A 27,448-nucleotide genomic window follows, 5' to 3' on the forward strand; every position below is an offset into this window, starting at 1 on the left:
GTTTGTCAATTTTGTTTACCTTCTCAAAGAACCAGCTTTTAGTTTTATTGATCTTTGCTATAGTTTCCTTCATTTCTTTTTCATTTATTTCTGATCTGATCTTTATGATTTCTTTCCTTCTGCTAACTTTGGGGTATTTTTGTTCTTCTTTCTCTAATTGCTTTAGGTGTAAGGCTAGGTTGTTCATTTGAGATGTTTCTTGTTTCTTAAGGTAGGCTTGTATAGCTATAAACTTCCCTCTTAGAACTGCTTTTGCTGTATCCCATAGGTTTTGGGTCATCGTGTTTTCATTGTCATTTGTTTCTAGGTATTTTTTGATTTCCTCTTTGATTTCTTCAGTGATCTCTTGGCTATTAAGTAGTGTATTGTTTAGCCTCCATGTGTTTGTATTTTTTACAGATTTTTTCCTGTAATTGATATCTAGTCTCATAGCGTTGTTGTCAGAAAAGATACTTGATACGATTTCAATTTTCTTAAATTTATCAAGGCTTGATTTGTGACCCAAGATATGATCTATCCTGGAGAATGTTCCATGAGCACTTGAGAAGAAAGTGTATTCTGTTAGATTTATCTATTGATTTTTCTGCATTAATAGAGATGATCATGTTGTTTTGTCCCCTTCCTTCTATTAATGTGGTGTATTACATTGATTGATTTTATGTTAAACCACTCTTGCATTACTTGAATTTCTTATGTTGAACCACTCTTGCATCCCACTTGGTCATGGTGTATAATCCTTTTAATATACTGCTGGTTCAAGTTGGTAGCGTTTTGTTGAGTATTTTTGCATATATCTTTATAAGATATTGATCTGTAGTTTTATTTTCTTTTGATGTCTTTGTCTGGTTTGGTATCAGGATAATGCTGAATTCATAAAATGAGTTAGGAAGTATTCTCTCCTCTTCTATTTTTTGAAAAATTTGAGAAAGACTAGTGTTAATTCTTCTTAAATGTTTGGTAGAGTACATCACTGAAGTGATATGGCCCTGGGTTTTCTTTTTTTAGGCAGATTTTGATTACTGGTTCAGTCTCTCTACTTTTTATAGGTGTATTCAGATTTTCTATTTCTTCTTGAGTCAGCTTTGGTAGTTTGTGTGTTCTAGAAATTTGTGCATTTTGTCTAGGTCAGTGGTCCCCAACCTTTTTGGCACCAGGGACCGGTTTTGTGGAAGACGATTTTTACACGGATGGGGGGCAGGGGGATGGTTCAAGCAGTAATGAGAGTGCTGGTTCAGGCAGTAATGCAAGTGATGGGGGTATGGTTCAGGTGGTAATATGAGCGATGGTTCAGGCGGTAATGCAAGCGATGGTTCAGGTGGTAATGCGAGTGATGCGGAGCGATGGGGAGTGGCAGATGAAGCTTCACTCACTCACCCACTGCTTACCTCCTGCTGTGCGGCCAGGTTCCTAACAGGCCACACACTGGTACCGGTTCACAGCCTGGGGTTGGGGACCCCTGGTCTAGGTTATCTAGTTTGTTGGCATATAATCATTCTTAGTATTCTCTTATAATTCTTTTTATTTCTCTAAGGTCAATAGTAGTGTCCCCACTGTCCTCCCTCACTCCCTCCTTTCTTTCTTTCTAGTATTTTGAGTGTTTCTTTTTTTTTCTTAGTCCTGCTTGAGGTTTGTCAATTTTTTTGATCTTTTCAAAGAACCAACTTTTGACTTCATTGATTTTCCCTATTACTTTTCTCCTCTCTATTTTGCTTATCTTTGCTCTAATCTTCATTATTTTCTTCCTTCTATTAGAGTTCAGTTTACTTTGGTCTTCTTTTTCTAGTTATTTAAGGTGTAAAGTTAGGTTATTTATTTCAGATCTTTCTTCTTTTTTAATGTGGATATTTACTGGTATAAGTTTCCCTCTGAAAATTGCTCTCACTCCATTGTTTTCCCATTAACATGGTTTTAAAATTATTGTTTTATGCATTTGTGTTTTACATCACATAGAAAAAAAAGAGGATTACAAATCAAAAATACTGGCTTTTATATTTATCTATGTAGTTAACTTTACCAGTGGTACCTTTACCAGTGTTATTTATATCTTCATATCTTCATATGGCTTCAAGTTACTGTCTGTTGTCCTTCCTTTTCAGCTTGGAGGACTCCTTTGACATTTTTTGCAGGGTAGGTTTGCCAGAGTTCTTGGTTGAGTTTTTTCTTTTAGGACCCTAAATATGTCATTCCACTGCCTTCTGGCTTCCCTGGTTTCTGATGAGAAGTTGGCTGTTCATCTTTGTATTCCTTGTTCATAAAAAGTTACTTCTCTTTTGCTGCTTCCAAGATTCTTTTGCTGTATTTGTATTTGACAGTTTGATAATAATGTGTCTCAATGCAGATCTCTTTGAGTTTATTTGGAGTTCACTGAATGTCTTAAATATGTAGATTCATGTCTCTCATCATCAGCAGTTTTTTGACCATTATTTCTTCAAATATTCTTTGTTTCTTTTTTTGTCTCTTTTCTTCCTCTGGACTCCTGTTATGTCTATATTGATATATTTGATGTGTCCCACAGGTCTCTTAGACTCTGTTGGTTTTACTTAATTCTTTATCTTACTGTTCCTCAGATTGGATAATCTCAATTGACCTATTCTCAAGTTCAGTGATTCTTTCTTCTGCTTGCTCAAATATATTGTTAAAATCCTCTGGTGAATTTTTCACTTTTTTTATTGTTCTTTTTAGCTCTAAAATTTAATTTAGTCCTTTTGCATAATTTCTATCTCTTTATTGACATTCTGTGTTAGGGAAGATTCTCAGGAATATATGGAAACTCTTCAGAGGCCTTATTCTCCAAAGTAACTCACTCCCCAGCTTTTCCTCCTAGAATTTTAGTGCAGCTAATATTTGTCTCAACTGATATCCTTTGCCTTGGGTGGCAGTGGTTGGCTCATTTGCCTTATTATGTTTTAGAGGAATATCCTCCATGTGGCTCTTTCTCTGTTCTGAGAGAATTTCAAGTTAGGTGAAATAAAGGCAAACCTACTGTTGTAGTCTTCCAGGGAGCCCCTAGACAGGTCAAAACAGACAGGAAACTTTTGAGAATGAGGTCCATTCTGTGTTCTCTGGAACGAGGAACGCCTTCTAGGAATATGGTCTGCTATCTTTAAAATGCTTCTGAGCTGAGGAGGGGGGTTGTGGCAAAGGTAAGCTAAAATGCCACAGAGCTCTCCTACCATGTTTTATTTGCCTTTTTCTTGATGAAGCATTCATTTCATTGCTCTATATCTTTGAATATTTTCCAGAATTTTAATAAAGCTGATTCTGACAATTTTTGCCTGTGTTTTCAACTTTTCTGTGGAGGAATGGGTCTTTGGTGTTTCCCATTCTATCATTTTTATTTAGAGATAAATGAGTGGTAAAGCTGAAGGAAAACAAGGGAATTATTGACACAAAATTCCCCTTTCCCCTTTGTTGCATAGGGAGACTGATGTTGGGGATAGGCTTACAGGATGCTTATTAAAATGTTGATAATATTCCATGTTTTTTACTTGGATAAAGAAGGGCATAGGCATTTCTGAATTTCATATTCTTTAATCTTGCAGATATATTACATAGACTTTTATGTATGTTTAGTATATTATGTAATTTTAAAAAAGGATTTGTGATAGATTTATTATTGTCTCTAACAAGACCCTTACTAGAACTGTGTTTTTTTAATAACTTGAACCTATGTGTGAACAAAACACTTAAAAACATATGAATCTAGTGATAGGGGAAAAATTAAATAAGTTATGGTTTATTCACAAAGAAGACAATATTAAACTATGAGGCATATCTATTTGTATTCATTTGAATAGAAGGTTAAAAAATTTTAAGAGAATAAAAATAGCTATAAAATATTTGTATAATATAATCAGTTTAAAGAAATTAAAACCGTTATATGTGTATGCATTTGCATGCTTGTATATGTTAGAAACTGACCAGTACTAAACTTGTTATTTGTGGGAAATGGGATTGTGAGAAAGGAGGATGGGAACTTTTACCCTTAACTTTACACTCTCATATATTGTTTGAAAAATTTATGACAAGTGTATATTATTTTGTAATAAAAACACATATCAAAATGTATTTTAAAAACAGATAAGCTTCTTAAATATTAAAATTGTAAACAATCAGTTAGTGGTTTTGTGACTAAAACATATTTAATTCTAGTGAGGACTGATTCAAGAACTAGCTCACTCATCCATTTCTAAAAACTATTCCTTTCACTACCTGATTACTAGTCAGTTAAGATGCTGATGCTGGGGATAAAAACATAAGATAGTGTCCTTTTCCTCAAAGGCCTTATAGTCTAGGGGAAGAGACACAGACACATAATAGACTCACCTCAAAGCGTCTGTAAGTACAAGGATGGAATTTGACCTGGTGTATTCTAGTTGCATTATGGAAGGGACTCATAGTCCAGCCTGGGGATATTAGAAAGGTTTTCTGGTGGAAGTGATGTGTGAGTTGAATCTTAATGAAAGGGTAGGTGTTCTTAATGAGAAAATAACAGATATAGATACATATTCAACATCTAGTAAATTGCAGCAGTAGGATACTTGCTATTGAGTTTTATACAAAATATTTTCTGTTCCTCTTTCAGCTAATAAGTTCAGCTGAATCATTAAAGTATTAGGGCTGAATTAAGGCACAACTGTGATGGATATTTCAATCTTGTTTTTAGTAGTTTTCTAAGCATATTTTCTGATTCCTTTTCCTACCTTTTTTAGATCCCTCTACCCACCCTGAAGCATAGTGCTCTCCAGTTGCCCAAGAGGACTTTCAAAGAGATACCTTTTGGCCTTCAGGTGAGTTTTATTCCTTTTTCATGCTACAGCAACGTTTAAACATTTGTACTTGTAACTATTTAATGGGATGATTTGGGCTTTGAAGGGTATAAACACAAAGGAACTTTATTTTTTCTCACCATGTCTACTTCAAACATTTTCTGATGTTCTGTTTGTCTCCACCTGTGGATAGTATCTTGGACCAGTATGATAGGTTTTCTGATAGCTTTTAGTATTAATACATGGTTTCTTTATCCAGGTACAATCTAAAACCAAATTTTAATTTTTTATACAAATTAAAACTTATTCCTCAAGACAGTTTGACTCAGGCTTCTACTTCTTTTGATCTACTTCTTTTCCTCTGCCCTTTCATTCCTCCCCTCACATTTCTTCACTGCCTCTGGTTACTTTAGGTTTGAGGCAGAAGAGAAGTAAAGGTAGAAAGGCTTTTCCTTTACTGGTATTGTTGCCTTACAGGTTTGACAAAAGTTTGTATGTTGATTTTTATTTCATGGAGTTATTTAATTTTGGGGGGCCATGGGAGCACTCTAAACTGCAGTTCCCTGATGTGGGCAATGCTTCATTGGCCGGCTACTTATGACTTCTTTCATCTCTGGATTCTGGTGACCCATTCCATATAGACTAACTTTTGGAATTGCTTTACTTCTCCAAGTAGTACTTTTGGGAGGGATCCCTTTCAAGATGGTCCAAATTTGTTACCTTCCATGAGCTCTAACTAGGACAAATGTGGGTATTCTATATTTGTTCTGTTATTGCTGAGAAGTCCGTTATAGCCCAGTTCTTTCTGCCTTGCTCTCTGAGCCAGCTCTTCTACAGTATTTACATTTTTTTCCAGGTATGAACCAGGGCAGGTGTCTCTTAAACTCCAGGGGACAAGGGCAAGCACTCTTAGTGGTTCTCTTGATGTAATTTTAATTTTCCTTAGTGGGATTGCATACTGAAGACTCACCAAAGATATTCTTACTCATTGTTTCAAACAAACTTCTAGCCTCCCCTTGTATACTGTTAATGAGGATGATAAATTAAGAATTGTGACTCTGGCTTAACAATGTCTTAGTGTATCCAACATTGATGTGTGGGGTTTCTGCCAAAAATTCAGCACAACAGGCATTTTATATGTTATGTGTCTTTTAAACAAAGCGTTAGACAGCCATGTAAGCAAATAACCAATTTGATTCATATCTCTTAAAGTTGTGGGACAGAGATTACACATTGAAAAAGTCAAAATCTTCCTGGAGGCAAATATAAAGATTTTTTTAAGAGTTATTTTTACCATGTGTCAGGTGGCAATCTCTTCCTATGGAAACACATTCATGAAACTAAAAGCACATCAAAATATAATCAAATACGTGATGAATTTCACTGTTCACAAAAGGACCGTGATGGTTATGAATAAAGCCAAATCAATTTGGATTCGAAGAAGAGGATTATTTTTCCACTTGCAGAAAGAGAGTCATTGGGTTTCACAAAAACCTTTTCATAAGGTTTGGATAATTCTCATTCCACAAAGGATCTGATGGAGGGCAAATTTCATGTCCCTGTTGTGTAGGCTGTAGAGGAGGGGATTTAAGACTGGTGTCACTACAGAGTATATCAGTGTGATGATCTTATGCATAGCAACGGAGTTGCCAGGTGTGAGGCTCACATACATCACCATAATGGCTCCATAGAACAGAGACACTACAATTAAGTGGGATCCACAGGTAGAGAAGGCCTTTTGCTGCCCAGCTGAAGAAGGAACCTGAAGCACAGCTCTGAGCACCAAGGTATAGGACCCAAGGATGTACACAATGGTGATAATGATGATAAGAGAGCTCACAGAATGGAATACATGCTCTACGATGGGTGAGTGGGCACAGAACAATGCCATCAGTGGGTCCATCTCACACAGAAAGTGATCAGCGATGTTGGGACCTCAAAAAGGTAGTTGAGAAATGAAGAAAATAGGAATTGAATGTCCCAGGAAACCAGTGAGCCAACAAAGAAACACTAGACTGGCACAGAGCTGCCCAGTCATGATGGAGGTATAGTGCAGTGGACGACAGATGGCCAGGTAGTGATCGTAAGCCATGATGCAGAGGAAGAAGCATTCAGTTGTGCCCAGGGAAAAGAAGAGGTAGAATTGAGTGAAGCAACCAGAGAAGGAAATGGTCTTGGTTTTGGAAAGAAAATTGACCATCATACTGGGGACTGTGCAGGTCATATACCACATCTCTAGGAAGGAGAAGTTGGCCAGGAACATGTACATAGGGGTATGGAGTCGGTGGTCCCACTTCACGGCACAAATGATGGCCATATTCCCAGTTAGAATCAAGATGTAGACAAAGAGAATCATTGAGAAAAAGATGATCTGCATTTTCCAGGAAAGCCCAACAAGACAAACTGTGTCACAGTAGATACCCCTGACTTATTCATGGTCCTCAGACTGTGGAGAGAAGACAGATAGATAATGACAGATCACTTCACTGCTGAGGCATTTGAAATTTTTCTTGGGACAGGGAGTTTGATTCATTCAGGCAAATGTATCGAATATTCTAAAACAAGTCTTGAATAAATCCTGTCCTATTCTGAATAAGCCCTTTGGCCCTGATTCTTTGTAAGTGTACAGTTCTAGGCTGCTTGAACTTTCTTTGCCAGTGGACCAAATCAGTTAAATTTCATCTTCTTTTCATATAAAGAAATCTTGAAATAGAGGCAAAAATTGTTTGTCTTATGTCTAATTTTTGTAGTAAAATCTTCATATATGGCAATTAATGCCGTTCACTTCAAAATGAGAGTACACATATGCTGTCATTTAAAAACAGATTTGAATCTGACACTTTCTACAGATTTCAGTGATTTGAGCTTCGACACTATTTCAGATTCTCTCTCTCTCTCTTCAACTATTTCCACTAGGAGATTTTCTATCATTTTTCCCCCATGATACCAGAAGAAAATAAAAAAGGATATTCAGATAATAAATTATTTATATATTTTGCTATCTTCTATTTTAAGACATTTATATTGCATCACGGCTCATTTACAATTCAGTATTTAACCCTTTGTTTATAGCAATGAAAAGTCACTATTATTCACCCCATGATGATTAATTTCACATGGTAATTTATCATGCTTCATATACATTTAAAATATATATATTAAAGATGAATATAACATATGAGATGTATTGGAGAAGAAAATTAAAATAACCAAGAGATTTTCTTCGAAAGCTCTTCTTACTGCTGCCACAAGTTTCCCTTAAAATTCACTATTTGGAAGATTTTACTTTAGTCTATTTAAACAATAGCTCCCAATTTTCAAAATAACAGAAAACAAGAGAATCAAAGATGTTTCAAAAATAATTATTTACCCATATTCCGAAATTTGTCCTTATTTCCTTTAGAACACCATCACTAAAGAAGATGTCTTTTTAAGTATCAAATATTGGGTTGGCCAAAAAGTTCCTTTGGGTTTTTCCATAACACCTTATGGAAAAACTCAAATGAGCTTTTTGGCCAACCCAGTACAACTCAGAATAAAGATCACAATGATAGCTTTAACATAATGAAATCTCCAGACATCTTTTAATAAGACACTTTTAACTTTTTTTGACTGATAAGAGGAAATTTTCCTTAAAAATAATTTTGATAGTGATATATATAGAATATTTATAGTACTCATTTAACACAATCAAATAGAAAAATATTCCTTCTCTTCGGTGAGGTTATATTAAATAAGATAAACATATTTATAATGATACACATGTTGCAGGCTCATTAAATTAGTAATACATAAAATGCATAAAAAATTAGGAACTATGAACCTACTCATCAAGAAGCAAACATAAGCTTCCTGTTGAGATGGTTATGTCTGAGCAGTTTGTAGTCTTGTGGACAAGAAAGCAAGAAGAGAAGGAAACTGAAAGATGAAGATAAATTCTTTTTAATTTTTAAAACTGGGATGATTATGAAGAACTAAACTAACTTGCATTGATGCTCATTTTGTTGAGACATCTGAAAAGATGGCTCCCCACTATGGGAACTCCATGCTTTCCAGTCTAGTGCCCGCTCTTCTCAAGAAGACAAGAAAACAGTGATGCAGAGAGTAGCCAATTACCCCCGGAATAGCAGCAACAATGACTTGAATTCATAGTCTCAGAGTCACAGACTTCAACTCAAAATCAAAACGCACAAGACTTAGCTTCAAGTATTTGAGCTATAGACCACTTTTTTGACATTAAAATTAAAAATCAAATCTCACAGAAAAACTATCAGTCAACTGTAGTGAAAGCATTGTAAATGAATTTCACAGATAATTTCCGACATAATTGTAAGAAGCAGTTCTTAATATATTCACCATTAAACCCTATGTGAATCTTAGTCCTCATACACACTGGTTTGATTTTATTGTTAAAAAAATTTTTTAATACCACTTTTCCTGAAGTTGCAGATGAGTAATAGGGTGGACAAAGAGGGGAGAGCTGAAACAGGATACCAAAAAAAAAAACCCACCTCTGTTTTTTCTTGGGTTTAGCTGCAGTGGATGGAGCTAGTTTCATACTGTTTTGTTCAAAATATCTATAAAAGTCATACCGTTCCTGGTGGCCCAGCCACTTCCTGAAAAGGGGAAGACCCGTGGATGACTTTGGTACCATTTAGTGCACTTATTTTGGAGAGTGTGAGTTCCATGGTGATCTAAATTCTCTGTGAGATTTTTTTTTTTTGTTCTTGAGCTGAAAGAGAAACCAATATTCTTTGATACTCAACCTCTTGAGCATATCAAATGTACAGATGTATAGGTGACTAGACCCACCTATGCTGTATAATAGCAGCAGTGCCCAGCAGGGAAGATATCTCCTATATAGCATGAGGCTTTCCTAGGTCATCCTGGGGAGTCCATAGATTCTCCCCTTTGCTGGCTTTATTTTTATTTTTTAAAATGAAAAATTAAAAAAAATTTTTTTTGGCTACGCCATGCAGCATACGGGATCTTAGTTCCCCAACCAGGGATTGAACCCGTGCACCCTGCAGTGGAAACGTGGAGTCTCAACCACTGGACCGCCAGGGAAGTCCCTCTCCTTCACTGGCTTTAATGTGGAAGCCCTATGGGAGAGCTTCATGCATAACTTATTTTACTTCCCTTGCACCATAAGATTCTAGTGGCCTCTTTCCTACAGAGTATGTTGTAACTATGTGCTGGTCTTCATTTATGCATCATTTTAGCCACTGTTGAGAATTCTCAGGTATCTCTTTCTTAAATGAGATCTTATAACTTTCCATGCTTCCCCTAGGGACCTTCTTACTTCTTGCCTGGGGGTTTCATTAATATTTCTGATAAGTTGGCTCATAGGGATTATTAGAAATAATGTGCTACGTTGACTCTGGGGGAACCCTATGGTCTCCTTAAGCCTGTGTGTTTCAAACAGGGTATGTGATTTTTTTTTTTTTAGCATCTTTATTGGAGTATAATTGCTTTACAATGGTGTGTTAGTTTCTGCTTTATAACAAAGTGAATCAGTTATACATATACATATGTCCCCATATCTCTTCCCTCTTGCATCTCCCTCCCTCCCACCCTCCCTATCCCACCCCTCTATGTGGTCACAAAGCACCGAGCTGATCTCCCTGTGCTATGCGACTGCTTCCCACTAGCTATGTATTTTATGTTTGGTAGTGTATATGTATCCATGCCACTCTCTCACTTCGTCCCAGCTTACCCTTCCCCCTCCCCATATCCTCAAGTCCATTCTCTAGTAGGTCTGCATCTTTATTCCCGTCTTGCCCCTAGGTTCTTCATGACTATTTTTTTTTTTTTAGATTCCATATATATGTGTTAGCATACAATATTTGTTTTTCTCTTTCTGACTTACTTCACTCTGAATGACAGTCTCTGGGTTCATCCACCTCACTACAAATAACTCAGTTTCGTTCCTTTTTATGGCTGAGTAATATTCCATTGTATATATATGCCACATCTTCTCTATCCATTCATCTGTTGATGGACACTTAGGTTGCTTTCATGTCCTGGCTATTGTAAATAGAGCTGCAATGAACATTTTGATACATGACTGTTTTTGAATTATGGTTTTCTCAGGGTATATGCCCAGTAGTGGGATTACTGGGTTGTATGGTAGTTCTATTTTTAGTTTTTTAAGGAACCTCCATACTGTTCTCCATAGTGGCTGTATCAATTTACATTCCCACCAACAGTGCAAGGGGGTTCCCTTTTCTCCACACCCTCTCCAGCATTTATTGTTTGTAGATTTTTTGACCATCAATATTTTAAATTTAGTTATATATTAACTACAAAAGTAGGATAATTGGCTATGTTATTTATTAATGTCATTGTTAAGATACTCACAAAATTTCATCCTTTTGCAGTTTATACAGTCTTCAGAGTGCAGGAGGCCTGCCTCTAAGTATTTGGTCAAACTTAGAGCAAACTCAGAGGATAAATGTTTTATTTCCAGGGTAACTTTGGATATTTGTATTGAATAACAGTATTTTTAGAATGATGAGAAAGACTGCCTCTAATAAACATGACTAATAAACATGAAAATTTAACTTTTGTCCAAGCGATTTAGTTAATGGACTATAATTATGACTGTATGTATCAAAATTTATAGGAGAGCTATAATTTCAAATATGCTTTCCATAACTATACCTATATTTGCCAGACCACATGCTGTCATTTTGTCTGGAAAACATAGTTACTAGGCTTGCAATAAAAAAAAGTTGAATGTTGAATTTAAATTGTAGCGCATTAAGGCCTCAAATGATAAAGTTAAATCCACCTCTTTCATCTTTCTATTCACCTCAAGTGATACAACAGAATGAACAGTTGGAGAGAAGAGGCAGAAAAAGGAACCTGGGCAATTCTTTCTGTATTAACTAATAAGGAAGCCAGATCCTCCTCTATAACCCCAACCACTTGCTTAGGATTTAAGCCACTTGCTCAGAGGAGAGCACTTTAAAAATTGTAATTGCAAGGATTCTTCTTTCTTTAAATATTTATATTTTAAGGTTAATCTGTAGATAAATCCAAAGGACAAGAGAGTCTGCTGGTCTTCTTCTTTCTCAGTTTCTACTTGCCACTTGTCACTTGCCAACAACTCTGAAAGAATAAGAACAGCCTGCTTTAATTGCTCTTGCTGAAGGATATTTGCCAATCAAAACTTCACTGACCAATATTAGAAAGAAAGTGATTCAAAACTCAGGCTACATTCTAACTGAAGGATATTTAATGCCCCTCCAAAATATCCAAGACATTTGAACACTATTTTCCTTAAGTGAGTTGTATAGTGGGAACTCTGTGATACCAGAGTGAGCCCTTATTGTGAGTATTTCACTAAGAACTCCTTAGAAGTATGTTGGGAGAAGAGACCTGCAGGCCCTAACACATTGTTCCTACAAAGAACAAAGGAACAAAGAGTTAACAGATTTACAGAAGGATGGCATGCTCTTACAGCAGTGGGTGTACAGAAGGAGTGATGCACTGATGCAGGCAGACTTTCCTTACATACCTGGTGGTGTTTCTGTCTCCAAGAGGAGGATGTGAGAGCATCTCTACCTACAAGACTGTACTCATTACCCAATCTAAAAAGCTCATTCATGGATGGAGAGCCGCATTTGTGGCTCCAGAGACTTGCTTCCTTTAGTATTCTGAACCAAATGAAATGTATTTTTCATGTCAGTGATTATGAAGAGTTTACAGGTCTCTCTTGAATAGGATCCATGATTCCCCAGTGTGCTCCCTGGGAGGCACCTAGTTCCCTGTGCATGTATTTCTGTGCATGCATCTAATCCTACCTATATTTGTTTATATTTCTCCCAGTGGTTTAACTAGTGACACACAGAGGTCTGGATAAATATCCAAGAGAAGCCAGGAAAATTTTCCTCTTTGTGGTGATAATCTTCCTCTAAAGAACTGATCTGAGTTTGGGAAGGGAGGTGGAGAGTGGGACAGGTTAATGGGAGAGGAGAGAAAAAAGGAGAGAAAGAATATATGTGCATATGTGTGTGTGTGTGTGTGTGTGTGATCTTTTCTCCAAAGTACATCCACTTCATTCTTGGTGTCTAACCTGTAAGGACTTAAATTAAAAAGTTTCTTCGTCTATATATAGTTACTTAATTTTGGTACATTCGACATAAGATAAAGAATCTCCTTTTTCAATTTTAAGGATAGCTTGAACACATTTGTTTGAAAAAATTGAGTTTTCTGTAAAAGTGGATTTGTAATGCTGTTGACTGACATGATGCAACATTAGTGAAAATGAAAGTTTAGCACTGTAAATGGTTCAAAGATGGGAAGTATGATTTCTTTCATTGATATCAGGTGAAGGAGAACAAATAAGATGAGGCAGAGACCCTGAGGGGAAGATGAATTCAATCATAGCAAGAACTCAAGGAGAGAACACTACTGAGTTTAGGAGTGAGGCTGTGTAAGAACAAAGCAGCTTCTAAAAAATGTAGTCCCTGTACCAGCAGTATTAACGCCACTCGACAGCTTGTTAAAATGCAAGTTCTCAGGCCCTACCCCGACCTATTGAGTCAGAAACTCTCAGTCTGGGGCCCACAAACCTCTTTTTAAATAAACTTTCATGTGATTCTGATGCATGCTGAAGTTTGACAACCACTGTATAGATCATTAAAGTCTGGGTTAAGGATGGGTATGTTTGAAATAGCTTCTAAGTTTGGGAAGGATTTCAGTAGGATCAGGGATTAGTTGAGCATGGTTTGGAGAGAGGATTAAGAATGATATTTGCAGGGATAATTGACACTTGAAGCTGAGTTTTAGGTGATGTTGTTATCTGGAAAAGTAGGCTTAGATTTCAGCATCTAGAAGACTTTTTTTTTTAATTTGGTTTTTTAATAATTAAATTTTGTCATTTCTATTTTTTTTTAAATTTTTATTTATTTATTTATTTATTTATGGCTGTGTTGGGTCTTCGTTTCTGTGCGAGGGCTTTCTCTAGTTGTGGCAAGCGGGGGCCACTCTTCATTGCGGTGTGCGAGCCTCTCACTATCGCGGCCTCTCTTGTTGCGGAGCACAGGCTCCAGATGCGCAAGCTCAGTAATTGTGGCGCACGGGCCCAGCTGCTCCGCGGCATGTGGGATCCTCCCAGACCAGGGCTCGAACCCGTGTCCCCTGCATTGGCAGGCAGATTCTCAACCACTGCGCCACCAGGGAAGCCCAGTCATTTCTATTTTTAAGGAAGATCAGAGCATATAAACCAGCCATACTGTTATAGGACAAGAACTCACAACAATCTTTATTTGGACTATAAATAATAATAATAACAATAATAGTAATATATCAAACCCAGCACATTATCATTTCCCCAGTGTTTTCACCTACAGCATGGAGCAGTGGAAGCAGCTGGCAGTCTGGGGCCCTCAGAACAGTTGAAGCTGGGAGTTTAGGTTGGATGGGACTCTGAAAAAAGCTGTAGAAATTTGGACAAATCGTTTTCCTTTTATAACCTCTGCTGCTTCATTTAAACCAGGATCTGATTTTGTGTCATTTTGGTTTTCACAGAAATTCTATGTCTTAGTGGGAAAATTATATTTGTGCTCATTTCACAGAAGAAGAAACAGACCCAGGATCACACTGCTGGTTGGTGATAGATCAGGGGTCAGAATTTGGGTTCTCTACTGAGGTCTAGTAGGAGCCTTGACCAGAGGTCAGACATAGGGGCTGCTGATCTCCAAGATGACCCCCAGGAAGTGTGTGTTCTTTGCTCTGCAACTTCATGCCGATAGGTCTTGGGAAACTCTGTCTAGAATTGTTAACTATTCCTCCTGCCTATTTCTTGTGACCTTCCCCCGTGCTCCAGGCTGTGATATATTGAGGAAAACAAAGAGGCCCGGGATAGGCAGGGAAATGGTGGAGAAGATTATTCAGACATCATGTGAAAGGGAGTGACCTGGGATAAAATGGGGGCACTGGGTGGGAACAGAGTTGAACCTAAAGAGAAGGTGGTGGGGTATTAGATAGAAAACTAGGACACAGAAAATCTAGGTCCTAGCCTGAGTGTTTTCACTTACTAGCTCTAAGAGCTTGGTGAGTTCATTTCTTCAAGTATTAGATACATACTTACCTTTTTGTTCTCCATAGGGCTGATATGAGAATGAAATGAGATAATAGACATGAAAATATTTTGTAAATGTCTATATAATCATAATATGATTAAGTGTGATTCAAGAGCCTCAAGAGTGGATTCCTAACTCCATTATCTCTCAAGATTGTCATGAAAATGTCATTCTATAATTAGAATTTCCTGTCTGAGGATCTAGGAGGACTTTCCATTCCTCTTGGGCAAGCAAGTTCCCTGACTTTTCCCCTTCCCCAAATATATATCCTCAAGATCAGCTTGCAGATACAAATTCCTTTAAAAAAGAAATAACAAGTTTTATTTGACAACTAGAAATAAGAGTTTTTAAATGCCCATGCCTCTCTTTAGTCTACTGTCAATACAGCAACCAGGGGGATGACCATTTTACAATGTAAATGGGATTATGTTACTCCTCTGCTCAAAACTCTGCTCAAAAAGGCTTCCCATCTCATACAGAATTAAAAGTTCTTACTATGGCTCACAAGGTCCTGCACAATTTGGCACTCTGTATACTCTCTTTGACTTCTTCTCTGATAATTTCCCCCTTAATCTCTCTACTCCTACCAAACCAAACTACTTGCTGTTACTGGAACACAATTCCTCCTTAGGATCTTATAGAGAACTTGCCTCCCTCCGCCTGGAATGCTCTTCCCTCAGCTGTCTACATGTCTCATTCCCTCATCTCCTTCAAGCTTTTGCTTAAATGTTGCCTTCTCAGTGTGACCTTCCCTGATCATCCTATTTAAAATTTCACCCTTTTCTCCCACACTTCCTGTCCTCCTAACCCCTTTCTCCATGTTGCTTATCACTCTCCAACATGCTGTATTTTTACTTTTTACTTCTTTTATTGTCTGTCCCTCACTAGAAATTAAACTCCACACAGATAGTGTTTTTGACCATTTTGGCCTTAGTGTATCTCTAATGCCTACAGGAGTGTCTAGAATAAAGTAGATGCTCAATAAATTTTTGTTGAATGAAAAAAGTACTGCTTTATATGATGTTAAAACATCACTTATATAAGCATGAAACTTTGTCCCTAATCTGGAAGATTCTCAACTATGAAGAGCTAAGGGGATAAGAAAGTTTTTCTGTTACTAAATTCTTTAGGTAAGAATCCATTAGGCATTTAAATTAGATTACTTATTCACTTTAAAAAATATTGTACTGTCTTAAGAAATGCCTTGAATACACTAATGATGATCACCTGGGATAACTTCTCTTGTTCTAGCTTCACCTCCATCCCCCCAAAATCAAAACTAAAACAGTGTGTGAAATAGGACAAATATAATGCCCTCATATTACTATCTAAGAAGTTATTCTTGTTGAAAATATTATTATTACACTTAGAATGTAATCTGAATCAGCTATGGTTTAGCTCTGCCAGGTTAGTTGAAGAATAAAACATGGATGGACTCCACTGAAAAATATCTTCTTTAAAGTGTGCATTGGAGAATTAGCAGCAGTATATGAAGTCTTTCTTAATTAATCTTTTATGCCTGGACAATGGTTCACTTGTTCTCATGTAAGATTAGTTTATGTTCATTCTATTCTCAGGACTTTCTTCAGTGCAGCCTTCATCTCCTTGTTTCATAAGCTGTAAATCATGGGGTTTAAGAAGGGAGTCACCACAGAATAGAATAAAGTCATAATCTTCTGAATTTCAGCTGGGTTATCAGCTGTAGGGCTCACATACATGGCCAAAGAGCGCCAAAGAATAAGCACACCACTGTCAGATGTGATCCGCAGGTGGAAAAGACCTTCTGCCGGCCAGCTGCTGAAGGGACTTTTAACACAGTTATCAATAAAAGGGCATAGGAGCCGAGGATGTACAGAAGAGTTAGTATGGTAATGAGGGAGCTCAGGACATAGAAGACAATCTCAGTGACAGGAGCTGGGGCACAGGACAGTGCCATTAGTGGGTCCATGTCACACACAAAGTGATCGATGGTGTTGGGCCCACAGAAAGGCAATTGAGAGAGCTGCACAGTGGAGACAGAGTAACTAAGGAACCCAAACACTCAGCAAAGAGATGTCAAAATAGAGCAGAAACGTTGGGTAGTGCAGTGGGTGGCAGATAGCAAGGAACTGATTATATGCCATGATGCAGAGGAAATATGCCTCAGTTGTACCAAGGGAAGTAAAAAAATATAACTGGAGGAAACAGCCGACAAAAGAGATGGTTTTTGTCTCTGAGAGGAAATTGATTAGCATACTGGGCACAGTGGAGGTAACGTACCAGATTTCAAGGAAAGCAAAATTCCCTAGGAGAATATACATTGGGGTATGGAGCCGTTGGTCCCAGCTCACAGCACAAACAATGGTCCCATTTCCCACCATGGTAAATATATAGACCCCAAAGAACAGTGAAAAGAGGAGACATTGTAACTCTTGACAACCAGGGAAGCCTAGGAGGACAAACTCAGTCACCGTGCTTGCCACTGAATTGTTCATGAATCCCAGAACTGCAGAGAAGACAGAAAACACTAATATACAAGTTGTTTTGTTTCTTGAAAAACTTGTAGGAAACCTATGCAAGGTAGCTATGTTGCCTGTTTGGCAATTAGTTTGGAATAACCCATCAATTAACTCCTACCTCTTATTTAAAAGCCACCAACCAACAATCCTAGTGATCCCAAATTTCAGTGAAATTGGGTTCATAACAATAGAATCTTTACATTACTTGGATTTTCTTTATCAATGGGTTAGGTTAAAAAAACTCCTCTCTTCCCTTTGAAATTTTGGAAACTCAGAAGCACTACCCTCTGTGAAAAGGAGCAAGGTGGTTATCAGTTTGTATTTCTTTTCCCTACCCATCATTAATTATTTCTAATAGAACACCTTTTAGTCTGAGTTAATTTTTAGCCAAGAATTAGGAGTGGAATAACTAATTTTTTGGACATCTCTCCCCAAGTGGAAAGTACTTGACATACTTCTCAGATACTCCAGAGCTGTGAATGTCCATCATGCACTCTGAGCTGTTCACATCTGAATAATTTTCTCTTAGAACATATTAGTGAATTAGTGAATAAGTCTCAGCAAAGAAACCAAGAGGAGAGGTCATAGTAAAATTTTTCTGGAGAGTACAGAATTCAGTTACCTCAGAATATTCTTGAATTGACTTTACTTCACATTTTTATTGTAAATGCCTCTAATGTGTCAATTGAGTCTCTACTACCCTAAACAAGGTGGGGAAAGGGGGGAGGGAGGTCCAAGAGGGAGGGGATATAGGTATACATATAGCTGATTCACTTCATTGTACTGCAGAAACTAACACAACATTGTAAAGCAATTTTACTCCAATAAAAAAAAGAAAAAAATAAAATCATTTTACACAGATCTCTCATTAAAATAAACCATTTCAAAATATATGGTTCAGTTACTTAAAAGGATTCATTCTTATGTTGTCCACATATCACAGATGATAGGTTTTGACATTTCTGACTGCAGTCCCACCTGCCTACCTCCAGGAAACTTAGGATCTTAAGCTTAGAAAGGTCATTTGGCAAAAGTCAAGTAGACAAATAGACATAATATTACTCTAAATGTTGCAAAAGATCAATTCTTCTTGCTGAACACAAATGATATTTTCTTTTCATTCATTTTGGTTATACACAAGACATGTAAAAAATTTTCAATAAGCCTTCTCCAAACGCAAGGACATATTTTAACATTGTTATTTGGAACATTTCAAATGCTGTAATAGAAATTGCTTACGTCCTGTTATTTCAGTTTATTAATGTTACAATGTTCAATATATACTTTACCAAAATAAAATTTATTTTCAAAGTAAAAGTACTTAAAAAATAATTAGAACATGAAAAATATAGAACCAGGCAAAAAAATAATCCTGCTTCCCAGAGTAAACAAATTTTAACTCTTTGGAGAATTGCAGTCCTCTCTTATTTAAAAATTAAAATGAGATTTTTCAAAATATGTTGTTTTATAACCTGTTTATTTATTTATTTATTATTGAAGTATAGTTGATTTACAATATTGTGTTAGTTTCAGGTGTACAACATAGTGATTCAGTTTGTTTGTTTTTTTTGTGGATTATATTCCATTATAGGTTATTACAAGATATTGGGTATAATTCCCTGTGCTATACAGTAAATTCTTGTTGCTTATCTATTTTATGTATAGTAGTTTTGTATCTGTTAATTCCATACTTCTAATTTGCCCCTCCTCCCTCCTCCCCCCCTCCCCTTTGGTAACCATAAGTTTGTTTTCTATGTCTGTGTGTCTGTTTCTGTTTTGTATATAGATTCACTTGTATTATTTTTTAGGTTCCAACATATGTTATCATATAGCATTTGTATTTCTCTGTCAGACTTACTTCACTAAGCATAATATTCTCTAAGTCCATTCACATTGCTGCAAATGGCAATATTTCATTCTTTTTTATGGCTGAGTTATATTCCATTATATATATGTGTATATATATACACACATATCACATCTTCTTAAGCCAATCATCTGTTGATGGGTACTTGTATAATCTGCTTTTTTTTTTTTTTTTTTTTAATATGAGTGATGGTTGCTTTTTTTTTTTTTTTAATTTTATAGCTACTTTTATTTTTATTTGTTTATTTATTTTTGGCTGTGCTGGGTCCTCGGTTCGTGCGAGGGCTTTCTCTAGTTGCGGCAAGTGGGGGCCACTCTTCATCGCGGTGCGGGGACCGCTCTTCATCGCGGTGCGCGGGCCTTTCACTATCGCGGCCCCTCCCGTTGCGGGGCACAGGCTCCAGACGCGCAGGCTCAGTAGTTGTGGCTCACGGGCCCAGCCGCTCCTTGGCATGTGGGATCTTCCCAGACCAGGGCTCGAACCCGTGTCCCCCGCATTAGCAGGCAGACTCTCAACCACTGCGCCACCAGGGAAGCCCTAATCTGCTTTTTAAATTTAATATATTTTAGCTTTTTTTCCATGTCAAAAATATAGCTCTACATCATCAGTTCAGTGGCTACATGGTTTCCTATAGATTTAATCAACTCCATAGTGATAGATTTTGATTGTTATCAGTGTTTTGTATTATAATAAGTACTCTAATTAATATTCTTGAGCATATATCTTAATATACTTGACCCATAAAGTGAGGTTAAATGATTAAAAATTTAATAATTAGACTAATCAATGTATTGTGTCCTAGTTTTTGATGATGAAGATTTTTAGATATCCTTTGATACCTATCATTTATTGAAGTCAGCAAAGCAAAACCCTATTATATATAAGAAAAATTCCTGCTTAATATTTCCATAGCATGTTGTACATATCCCTACTAGAGCATGTGCCATAATGACTAAATCATGTTTTTATGTTTCCTCTAGACTGAAAACTTTTATAATTCATAAATTATGTTAAATTTATATTCTCAGTTGACTGAGTTTCTGGTGCTTAGTAGGCACTTGCTCAATGAATTAATGGTTGAATGAATTTCAAACTCATCAATTCTGTCAGTGAAAAGCTAATCTACTGAATTTATGAACATCACCATCACTAATCTGAACATCACTGGGCAGTCTTGTGTGACTGACTCAAATTTATAGCAAATCTATGGTCTACTAAACCAGCTTGCCTCATATCCCTGTCATGTGTGAGTGTCCATTCTAAATATAAGCCTCCCTAATTACTTACCCTCTTTTATATTTCAGGCCTATTATCACCATTCTGCTCAGTACTTTTTTTTAATAAATTTTTTTTATTGGAGTATAGTTGATCAGTACTTCTTCCATCTTTTCCTTCCCCTTTAGTATTCACATCTTGGTGAATGGAACTACTTACTCTCCATTCACTAATCCATTTAGCATTTGCTGAAGCTAGAAACTTGAGTTGTTCAAGGCACTTTCTAATTCTGTCACGTCCTATATGCAATCAGTCACCGAATCCTATTGATTTTCCCTCCCAAATGTTTTTCAAATCTGTCCTGGGCACATAGGAGATCAATGTAAATGCTTTCTTTGTTTGGATGGTCCAGTAGCAGAGTGAAGCAGCTCCACATATAACCAACAAGAAAAATGGGCCTCTTGAGGAAGGACTGAGAATGTCATTTTAGGAGAAAAATGGATCCTCACACGGATTGGTGAGGAAGAAAGAGAACATTCACTCTGCAATCTATGTGGTGAGATACCACAACTGGATCTGGTTTATAACTGATTGACTAAATCCAGTAATACTTAACTCAGTCGTCCTGTTACATCACTATACTTAAAGGAAAATAAATGACAATGTCACATTGATTTGAGTTCAAATAGCATATGACATACTGCATGTTCTTGGGCAAGTTAACACCCATTTTTCAGCACTCCTGTGAAAATGCTGTTGAATATATATGCCAAGTACAGTTCCTGGAATATACTAGGACCTGAAAAAATTCATAGCTGTTGTTGTTAATAATAGGACTATCAACAAATATGATTACAAAGTAGCTAAGATAAATTTTTTAGCATAATTATTTAAAAACCTAAATGATTAAAAAGTCACTCTGTTCCAATGTATCACACAGCAAAGCTATGGGCAACTCTCTTTGGTTGCTCAGATTTATTTTACTGACCTCCTTATATATTCTGGCACTTAAAAACATACAGTTTGGTCTGATATAAAGGAAGAAGACATTAAAACATAGTAATGTTAATAATTCAAGAAGAAGAAAATAAATAATTAAAGGGAGTGTTACATTACCTGTGATGAGCATGAGAGTAAGTGGGAATAAGTTATATTTTATTGGGGGCGCTGTAGAAAATGAGTTACTGAATACAACACTAAACAGTCTTCTCATACCAAATTACATAGTTTATCAGATTTCTGAATAATGAGGCATTCCTTTTTGAATCATTAAGCAAGAAAGTTTCAGGGATTGTTAAACTGAGGGAGATGAGTAGCTGGGCACTGGAGTCAGCATTTCTTATAACATAACTTATTATGTTACTAGTGGGTGAAACTATATATCCAGAAACATAAAACACACAAAAGTTTGCAAAAGTATATTAATATTAAAATGTGATTCCACTGGAGCTAGCATCCATTCGTAGATGTCTTAGAAAAAATACAGTGATGCCTAGACAGGGAGAAAAGTTACTTACCCTTCATGATAGGGCTAAGTGTAGACAAAGCTGGGAATAAATACTGAGTCTGTATCTTCTCATAGATGCTTCTTTTTCCTTTACATAGAATCAAAACCCAGGGCCCTGACCCTGATCATCCTAGGATATACAAAGTTAAATGCTGAAACTCCCTTTCCTCCCTTCCTGAAGTGCTCAAAAGAAACAGTTGTAGCAACAGGGTACTTCTGTTGGGCAATATGATAGCCAGTGAAAAGAAGCACAGCCCTGTGATTAGTCATTGAGATGTGGGCCTCATTTGACATACTGATATTTTCATCAAGAGCTACACAAGGGACCTCAATCACCCCCAGGCACCCAGATCTTTCACTTGGGTCACCCAGAAGAGAAAATTCAACAAGTGAGTTTTATATGTTGGTTACTTTTGCTGTAGAGTAGCTGAAAAAAATGGGGTATGAACCTCATGAGGAGATTTCAATAAGGGGGCATAGGTGAATGAAGGGGAAGGGAGTGTTGTTGAGCCTCTCCAGGGTGCAATTAAAGTTTCATCTTAGAGATTATTGTGAAGTCTTCAGATTCCTCTTGGGCTGGTTTATGACTCCCTCAAGACTCCTTGGTGTAACATCCTTTCCTTATCTATAATTTTCATTATAGTTTAGGTTAAATTGGCTCCCAGAGTGAAGGCAGGGGTAATGTCTTGAAGGCAGTGGTGAGCTGTCTGTGCAGATTTCCAGAGAATTTCTTTTTGATTCCAGGAAAAGTCTTTTTCTCTGTAGAATATTCTCTGGGAGTATATTTTCTTCACATACTTGACAACTGTAAATTTTTGTTTCCAGTCCTCAATTACTGTTAGACTATTAGTTTTCCATTTTTCCTGTCTGTTCTTTGTTCCCTTATTTCTCCTTTCTTTTCTTCTAGATTATTCAAGAATTTTCATTATTTTACTTTCCCGTTACTTTTTTGATTTTTTTTTTAGAAAAAGATTTAATTTTTAATTTATTTTTGTCTGCGCTGGGTCTTCCTTGCTGCACGTGGGGTTTCTCTAGTTGTGGTGAGCGGGGGCTACTCTTCATTGCAGTGCACAGTCTTCTCATTGTGGTGGCTTCTCTTGTTGCGGAGCATGGGCTCTAGGCATGTGGGCTCAGTAGTTGTGGCTCGCGGGCTTTAGAGCACAAGCTCAGTAGCTGTGGCGCACGGGCTTAGCTGCTCTGCAGCATGTGGGATCTTCCCGGAGCAGGGCTTGAACCCGTGTCCCCTGCATTGGCAGGTGGATTCTTATCCACTGTGCCGCCAGGGAAGTCCTTTTGATGGTTTTAAAATATTTTTTCTTGTGGTAAAATATACATAACACAAAAATGATAATTTTAACCATTTTAAGTGTACAGTTTGGGACATTAAGTACATTCATACTGTACTGGCAACCATCACCACCATCCATCTCCAGAACTTTTCATCATCCCAAACTGAAATTCCATACCCATTAAATAACTTCTCATTCCACTCTCCCCTAGACCCTGGCAACCACTGTTTGACTTTCTGCCTCTGAATTTTACTACTCTAGGAAGCATATAAGTGGAATCACATAAAATTTGTCCTCCGTGATTGGCTTATTTCACCTAGCATAATGTCTTCAAGGTTTATTCATGTTTTAGCATGTGTCAGAAGTTCCTTCCTTTTTAAGGTTGAATAATATTCCATTGTTTGTGTATATAGAATTTTGTTTATTCATCTTTTGAAGAACATTTGGGTTGCTTTCACCTTTTCACTATTGTAAGTAATGCTGCTGTGAACAGAGGTGTACAAATATCTGCTTGATCCTCTGCATTCAGTTCTTTTGGATATATACCAAGAAGTGGAATTGCTGAATGATATGGTAAGTCTTGGTTTTTAGGAACTGCCATACTATTTTGCACAGAGGCTGAACCATTTAACATTCCCACCAGCAATGTACAAGTGCTCCTGTTTCTCCACATCCTTGCCAATTCTTACTTACTGCTTGCTTGTTTTTGATAATAACCATTCTAATGAGTGTGAAATGGTATCTATCTCATTGTAGTTTTGATGCATTTCCCTAATGATTAGTGATGTTGAGCATCTTTTCATGTGCTTATTGGCCACTTGTATATTTTCTTTGGAGAAGTCCTTTGCCTCTTTTAAGTACTTTGCCCATTTTTTAATTGTTTGTTGTTGTTGTTGTTGAGTTATTGGAGTTTTTTATATGTTCTGGATATCAATCCTTTTTTAGATATATAATTTGTAAATATTTTCTCCCATTTCTTGGGTTGCCTTTTTATTCTGTTGATAGCATCCTTTTATGCACAAATATTTTTAATCCTGATGTAGTCCAATTTATCTATTTTTTCTTTTGTTGCCTGTGCTTTTTGTGCTGTATCCAAGAAATCATTGCCAAATCCAATGTCATGAAAGTTTTCCCCTGTGTTTCTTCTAAGAGTTTTATAGTTTTAGGTCTTATGTTTATATCTTTGAATCATTTTGAATTAATTTTTGAATATAGTATAAGATAAAGATCCAGTTTCATTATTTTGCATGTGGATATCCAGTTTTCCTAGCAACATTTGTTGAAAAGACTGTCTTTTCTCTACTGAATGATGTTGGCACCCTTGTCAAAAATCATTTGACCATATATGTGAGGGTTTATTTTTGAGATTTCTATTCTATTCCATTGGTCTACATGTCTGTCTTTATGCTACTACCACATCGTTTTGATTACTGTGGCTTTGCAGTAAGTTTTGAAATCAGGAAGTGTGAGACCTCCAACATTGTTTTTCTTTTTCAAAATTGTTTTGGCTTTTCAGGGACCCTTGAGATTCCATATGAATTTTAGGATGGATTTTTCTATTTTTGCAGAAAACATCATTGAGATTTGACAGGAATTTCATTGACTCTGTAAATTACATTGGGGTAGTATTGACATCTTAATAATATTGTCTTGCAATCCATAAACATGGGATGTCTTTCCATTTATTTGTGTCTTCTTTAGTTTTTTTTTTCAGCAACATTTTATAGTTTTCCATATGGAAGTCCTTTTGCCTCCTTGGTTAAATTTATTCCTAAGTATTTTATTCTTTTTGATGCTATTATAAATGAAATCATTTTCTTAATTTCCTTTTTGGGTTGTTCATTGTTAGTGTATAAAAATGCAACTGATTTTTGTTTGTTGACTTTGTATCTGGTAACTTTCCTGGCTTTGTTTTTCAGTTCTAACAGGGGTGTGTGTGTGTGTGTAATCTTTGGGGTTTTCTACATATAAGATCACAGCATCTGTGAACAGAGATAATTTTACTTCTTTCTTTCCAATTTGGATACCTTTTATTCCTTTTTCTTGCCTAGTTGCTCTGGCTAGGTCTTCAATAATATGTTGAATAGAAGTGGTGAAACTAGGCATTCATGTCTTGTTCCTAATCTCAGAGGAAGAACTTTCAGTTTTTAAAAAAATCATTGAGTATGATGTTCACTGTGAGTTTTTCATATATGACTTTTATTATGTTGAGGTAGTTTTCTTCTGTTCCTTGTTTTTTGAGGAAAGTGGTGTTGAATTTTGTCAGATGCCTTTTATACATCAATTGAGGTGATCATACAGATTTTCTTTCATCTGCCAATGTGGTGTATTACATTGATTTTCATATGCTGAAACTTGCAGGAAGAAATCCCACTTGGTCATGGTATATAATCCTTTTAATATGCTGTTGAATTTGGTTTGCTAATATTGTTGAAGATTTTTGCTTCTATATTCATAAAGGATATTAGTCTATAGTTTTCTTTTTTGTACTGGCTTTGATATAAGATAATATTGGCCCCATAGGATGAGGTAAAAGTGTTCCCTCCTCTTCAACTTTTTTTGAAAAGTTTGAGGATTGTTGTTCATTCTTCTTTAAATGTTTGGTAGAATTCATCAGTGAAGCCATCTGGATCTGGGCTCTCCTTTTTTAGGAGGTTTTAAATTATTGATTTAATCTCCTTACTGGTTATAGGTCTATTCAGATTTTCTATTTCTTTATGATTCATCTTGGTAGTTGTGTGTTTCTAGGAAGTTGTCCATTTCATCAAGGTTAAACATTTTTTTTAATGAATAATTGTTCATTGTACTCTTTTATAATAATTTTTATTCCTAAAATATCAGCTGTGAAGTCTCCACTTTATGATTTTATTCATTTGAGTTTTTCTCTTTTTTTCTTAGTCAGTCTAGCTAAAGGTTTGTCTATTACGTTGATCTTTTCAAAATTCCAACTCTTGGTTTCATTTCTTTTGTTGTTGTTGATTTTCTATTCTCTATTTTATTTATTGCTGCTCTAATCTTTATTAGTTTCTTCCTTTTGCTACCTTTGGGTATGGTTTGTTCTTGTTTTTTTTTTTTTAGTTCCTTAAGGTGTAAAGTTAGGTTTTAACTTGAGATCTTTCTTCTTTTGTTTGTTTGTGCTACTGCTTATTTTAATTTTATTTTTAAATTTTAATTTAATTTTTTCAGGGTTTTAAAATTTGAATAAATTTGATCTGTAACATTGTGTAAGTTGAAGGTGTACAATGTATTCCTTTGATACATTTATATATTGTAATATGACTGCTGATATAACAATATTTATCATTACATAATTATAGTACAATGTTATTGTCTGTATTCATTATACTATGGCTTATTTACTACTTGTTTCAAGTTTGTACCCTCAAACTATCACTCTTACCCTTTCCACTCCCCATCCTCTGGTAACCACCATTTTACTCTTTTTTTATAGGTTTAACTTTTTATATTCCACATATAAGTAATATCATACAGTACTTGCCTTTGTCTGACTTATCTTGCTTGGCATAATGTGCTCAGGGTGCCTCCATTTTGTTGCAATTGGAGGATATTTTCCTTCCTCGTGGTTGAATAATATTCCATTATGTATATGTACCATATCATTTTTATCCATTCATCTGCTGATGGACATTTGGGTTGTTTCCATATTTTGACTGTTGGGAATAATGCTCTGATAAACACAGGAGTGCATATATCTTGTTGAAATACTGTTTTCATTTCCTTTGCATATAAACCCAGAAGTGGAATTGCTGAAGCATATGCTGGATGTATTTTTAATTTTTTGAGGAATCTCTATATTGTTTTCCATAGTGGTTGGACCAATTGACACTCCCACCATCGATGTATAAAAGTTCCCTTTTCACCACATCCTTGCCAGCACCTATTGTCTCTTGTCTTCTTGATAATAGCCATTCTAACAGGTGTGAGCTTATATATCACTCTGGTTTCAATTTGCATTTTCCTGATGATTGGTGCCATTGAGCATCTTTTCATGTGCCTGTTGGCCATTTTGCTGCCCTTTTTGGAGAAATGTCTATTTAGTTGTTCTGCCCATTTTTAAATCAGGTTGTTTGTTTTTTTGTTATTAAGTTGACTGAGTTCTTTATATATTTTGAATATTAACCCCATATCTGTATATGGTTTGCAGAAATTTTCTCCCATTATTATCATTTTGTTAATTGCTTCTTTTGCTGT

The 27,448-nt window shown here is 36.2% G+C and overlaps 2 protein-coding genes and 1 pseudogene across 3 annotated transcripts in view; 1 reads left to right on the top strand and 2 right to left on the bottom strand.

Annotated features, from left to right (window-relative positions):
* Positions 1 to 27,448, top strand: part of LPCAT4 (lysophosphatidylcholine acyltransferase 4) — a 162,631-nt gene that overhangs the window by 6,974 nt on the left and 128,209 nt on the right. The window contains exon 2 of the mRNA XM_082384986.1: positions 4,713 to 4,790. The gene's annotated coding sequence lies outside the window, so the exon portion shown is untranslated. The remainder of the gene's footprint in view (positions 1 to 4,712; positions 4,791 to 27,448) is intronic.
* Positions 15 to 10,102, bottom strand: LOC309625465 (olfactory receptor 11H7-like). The gene is given in 3 exon segments (XM_082385039.1): positions 15 to 6,705; positions 6,709 to 7,145; positions 7,148 to 10,102. Coding segments are annotated over 3 exon segments (933 nt in total). The 5' UTR covers positions 7,206 to 10,102; the 3' UTR covers positions 15 to 6,267.
* On the bottom strand, positions 10,204 to 19,382 carry LOC309625472 (olfactory receptor 11H4-like; annotated as a pseudogene). The gene has a single exon. The product of its transcript is annotated as an olfactory receptor 11H4-like (transcript).

This window comes from Balaenoptera borealis, assembly GCF_965194805.1.
Source record: "Balaenoptera borealis genome assembly, chromosome: 3".
Taxonomy (NCBI): domain Eukaryota; kingdom Metazoa; phylum Chordata; class Mammalia; order Artiodactyla; family Balaenopteridae; genus Balaenoptera; species Balaenoptera borealis.